This window comes from Chaetodon trifascialis, chromosome 16, assembly GCF_039877785.1.
Source record: "Chaetodon trifascialis isolate fChaTrf1 chromosome 16, fChaTrf1.hap1, whole genome shotgun sequence".
Taxonomy (NCBI): Eukaryota; Metazoa; Chordata; class Actinopteri; order Chaetodontiformes; family Chaetodontidae; genus Chaetodon; species Chaetodon trifascialis.
In genome coordinates this window covers 15,057,403-15,069,809 of record NC_092071.1, presented here as the reverse complement: position 1 = coordinate 15,069,809, position 12,407 = coordinate 15,057,403, and the positions used below count along the sequence as shown (strand labels likewise).

The 12,407-nt window shown below is 41.0% G+C and overlaps 1 protein-coding gene across 2 annotated transcripts; it reads left to right on the top strand.

Annotated features, from left to right (window-relative positions):
• Positions 1–2,775: 2,775 nt before the first annotated feature.
• Positions 2,776–11,935, top strand: LOC139344682 (histone acetyltransferase KAT5-like). 2 transcript variants are annotated; one of them, XM_070983016.1, is made up of 16 exons: positions 2,776–2,826; positions 2,907–2,973; positions 3,700–3,768; positions 3,891–4,027; positions 5,509–5,577; positions 5,666–5,848; positions 6,457–6,627; positions 6,724–6,798; positions 7,699–7,761; positions 7,992–8,240; positions 8,342–8,431; positions 8,521–8,661; positions 8,772–8,865; positions 8,961–9,120; positions 9,219–9,300; positions 9,780–11,935. In XM_070983016.1, exons 1-16 carry the CDS (start codon positions 2,797–2,799, stop codon positions 9,912–9,914), a joined length of 1,815 nt encoding a protein of 604 aa, XP_070839117.1. In that variant the 5' UTR covers positions 2,776–2,796; the 3' UTR covers positions 9,915–11,935. The 2 variants fall into 2 exon arrangements, with proteins under 2 accessions (XP_070839117.1, XP_070839118.1); XM_070983017.1 differs by lacking the exon at positions 5,666–5,848.
• The last annotated feature ends 472 nt before the right edge of the window (positions 11,936–12,407 follow it).

The window sequence follows — 12,407 nt, the reverse complement described above, 5'->3', positions numbered from 1 at the left end:
AGTAGCTAGACTGGGTCAGGTTAGGAAACAGAATTTCAGACTGGGGCCTTGAACTACAGTCATTGTTGCGTAGAGAGTATACAGGGGGAAAGTCAGTGGGGAAAAATGAAGACATCGAAGAATATTAAATCATTGTGTATTCATTAGTTTCCATGGTTGTTTTTCTAACTCAATCAGTTATTCAGACCTCAATTAATGTTGTCAATGAAAATCATCAGGACCACATCTTATATGAAGCCTGTTTTTTCCTTCAGGCTTGATTAGGTTGTAGACAACAGGGACCCCTCCTGGCAAGAAATGTATACTGTCATTACCTGAAAATACGTAGGGACTATATCTATACTTTTTACACGTCCTGTGTCATTACATGTCATGTAGTGTCTTTGCAGTACAACAAATGAGCATGAATGCATGTGAAATGGCATCTCGATATAATGAGGCTGGTGCCTGGTGTGATTTGTCCCATAATCAGTAATCACAGCCAAACGTGTTTTCTTTACTCACCATACCTGAATCCAACAACACTACAAACTCACACTGTCTGATACTGAATGGCCGATGTTAATGGTTCAATTGTCTCACACTGCAATAGTTTTACAGAGTAAGTTTTTGAATGTGTGCACTCACTCTTCTAGTTGTTTATGAGTACTGCATAGCAATCAAATGGGCTTTAATTGGATGAGCCCCTTTAAGGCTTCAGCTTCACCCTGAGACAGATCAACACACTCACTGTTCAATCAGCTGGTAATAATCCTGATGAAAGTGTTTCACGCCTGCGACTTGGCTCACATAAAATTCAGCAAACTGAGAACAAGGGGGCAGTTAGGCATGCAGTTAAAAGAAGATACATGTACTCATAATGCTGGACTTACTTCAGGCGACTAGTACTATGCAAGTGCTCTGCATTTTAATGGGCTTCAGTAGTGGTTGAAACTGGCCTGAGTACACAACAACATCCCAGCCTAGGCTCCTGATTGGACAGAAAGGGTGCACACACAGCAGAGGTATGAGCACCGAGGGCTGTCACTGTCTGAATCACATGCACCTGTGGGATGGTAGAGGCACTATGCTGTTCTGGGACAAACTGTACTTCCACTGGAGCTGAACTAAGAAGTAAATGAACTACAGAATAGAGATTGTATGTCAAGATATGAAGGTAGAGGTGGAGGCGATGACACCGCTCTCTGCCATCACACACCTGTAAAATCAGGCTGACACTGCAATGCCACTGATGGAGTATGCTATTAGCTCCTCCAGGGAAGCACAAGCAGCCTTTCGTTGCAGTGAGTGAGCTCGTCTTGAGGTTGAGAGAGGAGACCCTTCTAATTCCCAATGCCCCTAGTGCGATCATGGCTACTGACAGATCTATGTCACCTGTTTTTTTCCATGACCATGAGGTCACTGGGACTTGGGACTGGCCAGGTAGACATCACATCTCACTGCCAAATCAGGGTCAAGAGCAGGTTTGGTTCAGTTCCATTCCCTGAATATAGACTGGGTTTGTGGATTCTGAATAATTGCCATGTGGTGGAGGGGCTTAGTTTCTCCTCGTAGTCTCAGCAGCAAGACCATGATGACACCCAGAATTGAATGCACTGGTTCTTTGGATGTTGTCATTTCTCAGAAGAATGTCTGTCTCTTCTGAAAGAAATAGTCTAAGCCTAAGTTTACACGTAGCAGGTTATTTTGGAAAACAGATATTTTGGCCCCTCCATTTTCAAAAATAACATCGTGCACACAACATCATTTTCAAAAATGTTGTCGTTTACATGAACCCGGATAAATACGCCGTCGAGCGCCATCATAACTATGTCAAACCTATGGGCGTGAGTGTAAGCATAGGTCGCACACATGACGTTAAGTGTTTTCAGTCACATGTTTTGACGTTTCGGAACCCAAAACGCTGTTTAACGTAAACGACAACATTTTTGAAAACGATGTTTTGTGCACGATGTTATTTTTGAAAATGGAGGGGCCAAAATAACCGTTTTCCAAAATACCTTGCTAAGTGTAAACTTAGGCTTAGTTGCCACCAGAGCCACCTCCCAGTATCAAAGTCAAAGGAGAGTTGGAAGGAGTGTCCTTCATGCTCCTCCTAGGAAAGTGTGATGCAGGCCGAGCAGGCGTTGGCCTTCGCCTGGTGGCACGGGCAAATCATCAGAAGCAAGCATTGGGACAATCCAAGGCCAACAACAGCAAGGAGCAGATGGCACAAAGCTTGTTGGTGGTTGAAGACAGCGACACTAGGGAATGGTTGGAGATCATAAATGTAGATCTGTGCTCTAAGGTAGTTGAATTAAAAAGGGAGATGAACAGCAGGTGCTATGGTGTTTTATAGTATGTGGTTGCTTTCACCTGACTGGGGCCAAATATCTGTCTGAGGGTGCCCAGACAGAGCCTCTGTGATTAAAGGTAGTGATTATCGCTCTATGCCAATTTCAGATTTTCCAAGTTAGACTTTTGGACAGCATATAGTAAGTAAAACAGCTCTCAGTCCGTTTTTGTTCAAGTGACAAGATAATCATGCCATTTAAATTTAAGATTAAATTCAGTCATTTTGATCAATATAGTACCAATGTTACCCACACAATAAACCTGATGGAACATGGACTAAAAAAACAGACATGTTGAATAAAAGAAAAGTTCAGGCATCTTGAAAGAGCCCTGCTTCTTTCTTCCGGTTTGGTTTTCAGACATCCGCTCCCCACCTACGCCGCAGACGCTCCATCTTGCCGTTTAATTAATCTTTGTACTAGACCGGCATTTTCCCACAACACCCTGCTCCTGCTCTCACAGATGACGAAAATGGCGGATAACTCGTCTTCGGTAGGTTTTCGGGAGATATAATTTTATTTTAGGTACACTGACCAGTTTCAGGGTGGAAATTAACGTGTTGTTTTCTGCAGGTCGAGATTGTTGAGGGCTGTCGCCTTCCCGTTCTCCGTAAAAACCAAGAACACGAAGACGAATGGCGTAAGTATTGTCCGGTTGTTTTCCACTGCTAAGCTAGCTAATGCTAACTAGCGAACCTCAGCTGTTGTTACCAGGCGCCACGGCCTCTGGTTGAAGCACTGTAAACACCACACGCACAGCCAACACATGTAGTTGTACAATGTGAAAGGATGTAATTTGACTGCTTGCTGAAATCACTATTACATCCAACAAGAAGTTAACTGGCCAACTGTCAGGGGCATTTTTATAAAATACTTAGTTGGAGTTTTCTTTTTAAAATTGATGTTAGAGGTCAGAAGAAGTATTACTATCCACTCTTATGCACTATGAAAGCTCAAGACTATAAATCTGTCAAGTAGAGATATTTCTTCTGTATGCTTTAATATCACGGAAGAGTTTACATTTGTCTTGTGACTGTAGCTGCAAGTAGTGTTTATTTATTTGTGCTCTGTTTCTATTGAATGTATATAAACTCTCAGGACATTGTGAAAAATGGCCATAAAAATTTAACTGTGTGAAAATTTCTACGTACTTGTGTGTTAAGAACAGTCCCAGCAGGTCCTCAATTAACAACAACAATACTAACAATAATAATAATAGTAGTAGTATACAGTAGCAATAGTATGCACACTAGTGAGGTTTATTTCAAAAAATGTAGTGTTTTATCAGTTATTTTATGGAAGTCTGTCACAAGTAATTTCTAATTTGAGCTCAGTGCAAGTTTTAATTTGACTTCTTTTCCTGCAGCGTTGGCTGAAATCCTCAGTGTGAAGGAAGTGTCTGCAAGAAAGCTTTACTATGTTCACTATATTGACTGTGAGTATAGTTTGTGTTACTTATTCGTTTCTTTGACATTTGAACTGTCATCGTCGCTTATATTACACAGAAACATCACGGCAAATGTGTTCTTGTTTGTGTAAAATTGCTTGTGTTAAAAGTCAACAAACGCCTGGATGAGTGGGTCACGGGGGACCGGCTGGACATGAAGAAGCTTCAGTTTCCTAAAAAAGAAGCTAAAACACCCACCAAGAATGGTCTTCCAGGCTCCCGTCCCAGTTCCCCAGAAAGAGAAGTGGTAAGCACACACAACGCCACCAAATGTTTTTCTCAGATGCCCAAACGTTGTGACAGTACAGTCAGTTTTGGCAGCATTTGGGTTGGGCCGATGGACGATGCCATTGTACGTTGCCAATGGCTGAAAGTCATCAACCTCTGAGCCATCTACTGTTGTAACATTGTGATTTACAAGCCTCCTGCTGTCCACGCTAACACCCGGGCGCACCCTGCCACACACACAGACAGGGTCCAAAATTAACATCTGCCAAATGCAATGGATTTTCTGTTTGATCCAATAAAAGCTTTTTGGGTAAAAAGCCAGTAAGGGTAATTTATCAAAGCATTTAGCACCTTTGAACTGATGGCTACGTATTTTAAGTCATGTCTGCCAGAGGGCACAAAATCGAAGAGAATGAGCTGCTTTAAACTAATAATTCATAGTCACTATGTTGTCATTCACCCCATGTCTCACTCAGCACATGTATCTCTGCCATAATACAAGGTGGTTCAACATTGTCTCAGTGTTGGCTCACAGCTGCTTCTGTTTTTTCTGGTATATTCTGCATTTACATCACTTTGACTAGTAATTGAAATTTTTTTATAATCAGAGGATCTGCTTAATTAGGTAGCTGAAGCACAGGCTGTAGGGAGGAAAGTAAGGACAGAGCAGGTGAGGATGGGCTGTGCATGGGCTCAAATGTGCAAGAAATAGATGAATTAATATCCAACAATCATGCATATGAAAAGAAAGCATGTAAATATTTTGTTAGACATCGCCCACCCCTAGGTAGCGTCATTCTACCACTGTGAAGACAGTAGTTTATACAATATGAGTCCACGTTTTAAATCGCAGTGTGTTTGACCGCAGCAACAGTGACAGAGAGATTTGAAAGGATGCCTCCAAGGAAGGCCAGTGGATGGTATTTCTATAAATGAGTGAGGTCAGTCATGTGTCAGACTAGTTATCCTTTCACATTGCTTCAAGATATTCACATAATGTCAATTGTCAGTAAGTGTCAATCTCAGTTACTGTGCTGTAAATGCTGGATGTGGATATAATGGCCTGCATGGTGGAGATCGTAACAAGTTAGATTGGTATTCCCAATCAGTGGTCAATTTTTGAATGGTTTTATGTGTTTTATTACCAGGCAGAAAAATGGTGCTGCTCCAAGATGTTATTTACATGATCACTTTACTAATGACATACAATGATTTGTTAAAATCTGCCAACTGAATATGTGCTTGTGATTGCTGGCTGTATATACATACATATAAATATGCATTTAACTTCATCTTCACACTTAAAGAAACATTGAAATCATCTGTTTTCATTCCTAAATTTTTACATCCATACTTGATTCCAAATCATTTCCGTAAAACTGTTAATTTTTAACACTGTGTCAGTTGTTATTGAAGACACAGTGAACACCTGAGTATTAACCTGAGGGTTAATGAATGCCACTTAACCCTCTTCCTTCTCTTCCTTTCTGTTCAATTCAGAGGAAGAGTCTAGATCTCAACCTACAACCTGCCACAGCTCCTTCCAGAGGCAAAACTCTCCCCACACCGGTACAACTTGAATTTACCCATTCTAGAAATGACTGAAACCTTGTTTAAACCTGGTGTTAACATGTATCTTGTGAATCATATCATACAGCTATCGGGTCATGCTGAACTGCATGGAAATCCAGATATAAACAACCATGACACAAAAAGAGAAGATGGTGATCCAGTCGTGCAGATCACATCTGGAAGAGGTTTAACACACAGTGTACCCAAATGTTTGTCAGGTGTATGCACTGGACTTGTCAAGCCACATTGCAGCTTCAAATCTGTCAAGGTAGCTGGTATTCTCTGTTTATGTTGTAATCTGATGTAGTTTTGAAGGTCGATTGTTCTGTGATTTAAATGAAATCTTTTTATTTTCTTTTTTAAATCTGAGTGTACTGAAGCAGCTAACAATAAATCACACATCAGGGAAAATGTTGAAATCATGCATGTCAATTGGCATTTTAGTGGTGAAAGAGATTTTACTAAAATCTAAAAAAAAAATGTGTCTTTACTAAAGACACATTTTTAGCTGTAAGTGTAAACGTAATGCAGTTGCAGCTGATCTGTGTTGCATCTTAATACCAGGTTTAAATAGGGTGTAGTTTACATTGGACTAGTTTAACCTGGTAGGGAAATTGTTAAAACTTATTTCAATTGACATGATGTGGTTTTTAAAACGGACACATTCGTAGCTTGTATTAGTGAACAAAAAGCAGGTTTTATTAAGATGGCGCTCCTTCATGAAAGAGGAACCAGCCTTTTATCATTACGTTGGTGTGTGTTTGAAAACACGTGCGTCTTGTCCGGCTGAAATCATGAAGAGTTTGATTCATTTAAGTGTTTGGTCTGTCTGCGCTCGTTTCAAGCCCAATGTCTAACAGCCTTTGTTTGCTGCAGAAGAGGAAAGTGGAGGCCGTCCCCTTGGCGACTCAGGTATCTCCGGCCACCCCCGTGCCCTCCCTGCCAAGTTCAGCTGAAGCCTCTCAAGCATCTGTTTTTCCTGCTGTGAGAGAGACCAACACCTTCAAGTCTCGCGAAGACCATGACCAGCTCTCCTCGCTCACAACGGTAAGGAGAATAGTCTTGGGTTCTTCAGCGTTTGAGGTGAAGTGTTTTAGCGCTGACTAACGTGTGTTTTTTTTTTTTTTTTTATTCTAATGATAGAACGGCACCGCACGACGACTCGTCCCCTCGCAGCCCGGGAGGAAGAGGAAAGCTAACTGTGGGGCAGCTGACGAGGTTTGGAGCTTCAGTGTATTTCATCTTTCCAGTCAGCTTTTTGTTTTCTCATGTTTATACTTTATGTCAGAGTCTGCCTCATTTTGTCCTCTTGTTTTGAGCGCTTCACTCTAAAGCACATACACAATGGACAAACATGGGTTGACTTCAGGTAGAAGTTGTCACACAAATGTTTTGTAATCCTTTAAATACTGAGTTTTTCACCTCATTATTATTCATTTCTGTTCGACCATCCATAGAAACCACAAGCATATGAGCATGTTGACAAAAATATTTTTCATTTGAAAGCTGTTTCTTTATGTTTGTCACAATGGAAGCAGGACAAACATCTATTTATTTATGTATATTTAGTAAGTAAGTACAGAAGTTTCAATCCTTTCGTTCATTTCATTTCCATGTGAAGTTGAGTTATGTTATATTGGCTTTTTATTTTGTTTTGTCTTCTGCTGTGACCGAATTAATTGTTGCAGCTGCACAGTGAGTCAATTGCAGGCCTTGAAAATATCCTCTGAATGATATTATATGGAGATTTTTAAAATAATGAAATGATCTTTGACAAAGTAATCTAAAATGTATGTTCATTGATTGGAGAGATTAGTGTTGTAACCTGTCAGAGGAGAGATTAGATACACGTAAGGAAGCAGTTATAGACGCTGAGAAGCGTGTAAGGTCGCTGCTGGATTTCACATCATCTCGACTGGCTGTGGCTAATGTGTTTGTTATAAAAATAAACAAAACAATCTGTCAAACACACAGACACTCCTCTCTCTGTACCTGTGATTGTCAGTGCCAGCTCCTGATGAACCCATCTGCCCCTCAATCAAACTGTTCAGTACAGTACATCATTTTTTTCCCTCTTTAGTTTCCAAAAGCCTGTATTTTTGTGTCTTTTTCTGCTAGATGATAAAGGTTTTGCAGTATAACAACCCTCAAAGTGCCAGTGTCTTTCTACCACCACCAGAGGTCTGTTTATTTCCTGTTATTGCCTGTTGATTGTGTGTTGCTGTCCAATTTTCAGCTGTGGGTCCAATAAAAAGGAGGTGCTGCTTGCCTCAGACCCTTTTGGTAACATGTACTATAATTATACATGTTACTGGTTTAAAGAAATCTGTCATAATATATGCTCTCCAATTGATCAGATAGCTGCACCAAGAGTATCTAATATGCCCATTGTCCACATTGTTCACCATCAGGATTCCCAAGACAGTTCGGACGGCATCCCGTCTGCCCCCCGCATGACGGGCAGTCTGGTGTCCGACCGCAGCCATGACGACATCGTCACCCGGATGAAAAATATCGAGTGTATAGAGCTGGGACGTCACAGACTGAAGCCCTGGTACTTTTCGCCGTACCCACAGGAACTCACCACGCTGCCCATCCTCTACCTCTGTGAATTCTGTCTCAAGTACCTCAAAAGCCTGAAGTGTCTCCAGAGGCATTTGGTAAGAATCATCAGTATGTCACCGTCTTAAGCTCTTAATCTCTTGCTGCTTAGATTGCCTGCACGTTGCTCTCATCCTCTCGTGTCTTTCATCTTCCGCAGACAAAATGCAATCTAAGACACCCTCCAGGCAACGAGATCTACCGTAAAGGCACCATCTCGTTCTTTGAGATTGACGGCAGGAAAAACAAAGTGAGTGATGGGATATTTTTCTCTCTCCTCAACATTTCTAGAAACATTTCTTTGTTTTTAATTGATAAATGTCTGCTGTATTTTTTCAGACTTATTCCCAGAACCTGTGTTTACTTGCAAAGTGTTTCCTGGACCACAAAACCTTGTATTACGACACGGACCCTTTCCTCTTTTATGTAATGACGGAGTATGACTCCAAAGGCTTCCATATAGTGGGCTACTTCTCTAAGGTAAACAAATGATACAAAGAATGTTTAAATATTGGTGCACCTTGGAAATGCCTCCCATCTATCCAGGGACTAGCCCAGAACAAAATTTAGTTTTTAATTTCTGTTTGCAGGAAAAAGAGTCGACAGAAGATTATAACGTTGCCTGCATCCTGACCTTGCCCCCCTACCAGCGGAGAGGCTACGGCAAACTACTCATTGAGTTCAGTAAGTGCAGAGTCCAAAACAGTGGCATAAAGTTGTACATTGAAATGATTATTTTCTCACCTGTGGTGTTCGTCTGTTCACTGTGTGCTCGTCAGGTTACGAGCTGTCCAAAGTAGAAGGGAAGACAGGAACTCCTGAGAAGCCGCTGTCTGACCTTGGTCTTTTGTCCTATCGCTCCTACTGGTCCCAGACCATCCTGGAAATTCTTATGGACCTCAAACCTGACAATGGAGAACGGCCGCAGATTACCATCAAGTATGTGACTGTTGCCACTTTATCACAACCTTAGTTGTCTCCAAAGAATAATTTAAAACGGCAGTTTAATGATTGGTTCCCCCTTTTTTAACCTCCAGTGAAATTAGTGAGATCACAAGTGTAAAGAAAGAAGACGTCATTTCAACACTTCAGTACCTCAACCTCATCAACTATTACAAGGTGAGAGACCATCCTCAACCCTGATTTATCACCCGCGTGCTTGACGTGGAAGGCTGAAGTGTAAATGGATAAACAGGAGAAGTCAGTAATTTGACGCCTACCACTGTCAGACGCTAAAAGTGTGAGACAAAATACTGTCCCTCCACACTTTTATCATCAGTCTTTACACTACTTTCAATTCAACTGTTGGCGGAGAGGACGCCAAAATGTTCCAGATGCTTTGAATCTTACATCTGAGAAATGCTTTCAGTGTCATAATGAGGACAAAAACTTTGCAATTTGACTAATATGTTGTAGTTGTTGGTAGTGTGAAAATGAATGCAGCCTTCACTGATGAAATAAACAGTGTTTGATGCTAAAGTACAGGCAGCTAATGCACACTAATGGTATGCAGTCAGTTCACATTGACACCTACTTACTTTCCCCCCAAAAAGTGAAACTGTGTAAAATGTTAACATTGTCTTGTCTCTTGAATGTAGGGTCAGTACATCCTGACCCTTTCAGAAGACATTGTGGACGGACACGAAAGAGCGATGCAGAAGAGACACTTGCGCATAGATCCAAAATGCCTTCACTTCACACCTAAGGACTGGAGCAAGAGGGGCAAGTGGTAGAGTCCCGGCCTGGTCCACTAAACGCCCTCCCCCACCGGCAGATAACAGACTCAAAACAAAACGGTGGATCAGATAAAGGTTTCTGCCAAGCGGTCTCATCGAGAGCATCGACACGTTTTTGAACCCAGGACTCGTCTTCAGATAAGAAACAAGGAACCTAAATTGTCACCTGAGATGCATTCTGTATGCTTTTATTGTGAATATTCATTATATATTGATGATTTAAAAAGTTCTTGAACATGGGGACAAAAGAGACACTGGTTATCAGTTATGCCGCCAAAAAATACACCTTCTACTGTGTAAAAGATCCTGTTAATGACCGACAGTGCGTTAAAAGTGACATATGGTGTCTGTTTAATAGTGTAAACTAAAGCTTAAAGTGGCAAAATACAGACCGCCTTGTGAGAACAACAAGGTGGTTTTATAAATTCAGTTCTACAGTGAATGGCTTCATCACATTAAAGGACCAGTGTGTAAGATTTAGGGGTATCTGTTTGCAGAATATGGCAGAATTGAAACATACGATTAATAAGTATGTTTTCGTTGGTGTAAAATCACCTGAAAATGGGAATCATTGTGTTTTTGTTACCTTAGAATGAGCTCTTTATATCTACAGAGAGCAGGTCCTCTTCCACGCAGTCCGCCATGTTACACCACCATGTTTCTACAGTAGCCACTTCAGATTATTTAACAAGGGGAAAAGGGGGGTGTGAGGTGAGGGGGTATTGCGGATTGTCTGCATCCTCACCACTGGATGACACTAAAGCCTACACACTGGACCTTTAGAAAGAAAGAAGGGATTTATTTTCCTTACATTCAACAAGGAAAGCTTTTTTTCTTTCAGCCCAACCTCATCTGTCCTTCAGCAGCCACATTAATGAGATAGATTGCGGTTGTTTTGGCCACTCTTTCCTTGTGTTACATTCATAATTACACACTCGCAGCTTATTTAGATCAAGTAACAGATGCTCCGTGCCTGGACTTGAGTATGACCTTTCGCTGCTCCTAACCCTCTCTGTCATCGCTCATTTTAAACGTCACTGTAGCCGATCTCACAGCACAGCTGCTGTTCAGCGTGTTACGAGCCTCGATCAGATTTCGCAATTGTTCAGTTGTCTGACAGTTAAACAAAATGCGAGCTGAAGTCACAGAGACGCAGATTCACACAGGACTAATATCATCACATGTTTGGCAAAATATTGTCAGTAATGGTGGAATTTTTAATGTACAAATGACAGATATGGCAGATGACCTCTGCGTTACACCTGTGCGGGGAGGACTTTGGTCTGCATCCTTTCTATCCCAAACAGATTTGTTTGTAAACAGTTCTCTCCAACAAGATCACTTTTTTATGTTTTACTCATTGGAGAAATTCCAGCTGAAGGAAAATGTACTTGTAGCACTCATTCAACGGCGGGACAGCTAATGTCTGAACAGCGCTCCAGACTTAGTCATCACTGTCTGTGCAGGCCTGGAAACATTTCTCAAAAGCGTCTCACGGGACACAAATTTTGCTTTCCACTCACACTCCTGTTTGTGATTCAGTCCAGTGTGTGTTGAGTGTGTAAACGGGGAAAAGGCACAAGGAGCCCCATTTTCAGATCAGCTTTGGGAGTAAGATACCCGCCCTTCTAAGTTCACATGGGGAGTCACGTTGAGTTTATTGTGATGCTGTTCGAGTGCCTGAGAGAAAAATCTAAAGGCAGAAAGACCTACAGTTAAATGTTCCCTCACAACCAACATGCTCGATTCAGGTTTGTTATCTTTTACAGTCGTACCTCTGTTTTTTATTTCCCTTTTTGTTCAATAGTTGGATATATTTATGTTCTTAGTGATCATTCAGTTGGATATTTCTTCCTTTTTCCAGATAATCCAGTCATGATCGTCTGTACAGTGTGCAATGAGACAAATCAATCCTCAGATTAAACATATGTCGCCCATTAGTGTACATACTGAACCTTATTGTAAAAAGAGAAAAAAAAAAAACGCTTAGAAGACAGAAGCCATGTTGAACTGTTAGAGGAATGTACATTTTGTGTACAGTTGTCTTTGTTTTGTTTGTTTTTTTACTTCGTGTAAACTAACTGGCTGCACAATATCAACAGGAAGAGACCTGAAAGTGATATCTTACGTTCAGTGTGTGTTTTTTGTTTACATGTCACAAAGGATGTTGAATTTACCCTGTTGAAATGATTTAGTATACCTTTACGTGAAACACAGTTGAGAGTATGATCTGAACGTTTGATATGAAATGCTTGTTGAATTGTTAAAAAAGAAAAATCTTTAAAAACCTCCACAGTGTTTTGGATATTTGTCTTAAAAAGTGAGTCTGGGTATTTTTATTGGCAGAGAGGCCTGAGAACAAGGTTCAGCTTTATACACAGGTAAGAAAACAAGCCAGTGTTTAAATACTTCACATGTGGAAACTCCTGAAGTGACTCTATCATCAACAAGACAAACAGCCCTGCAGAGCTGAGCAGAATGAACATGGAC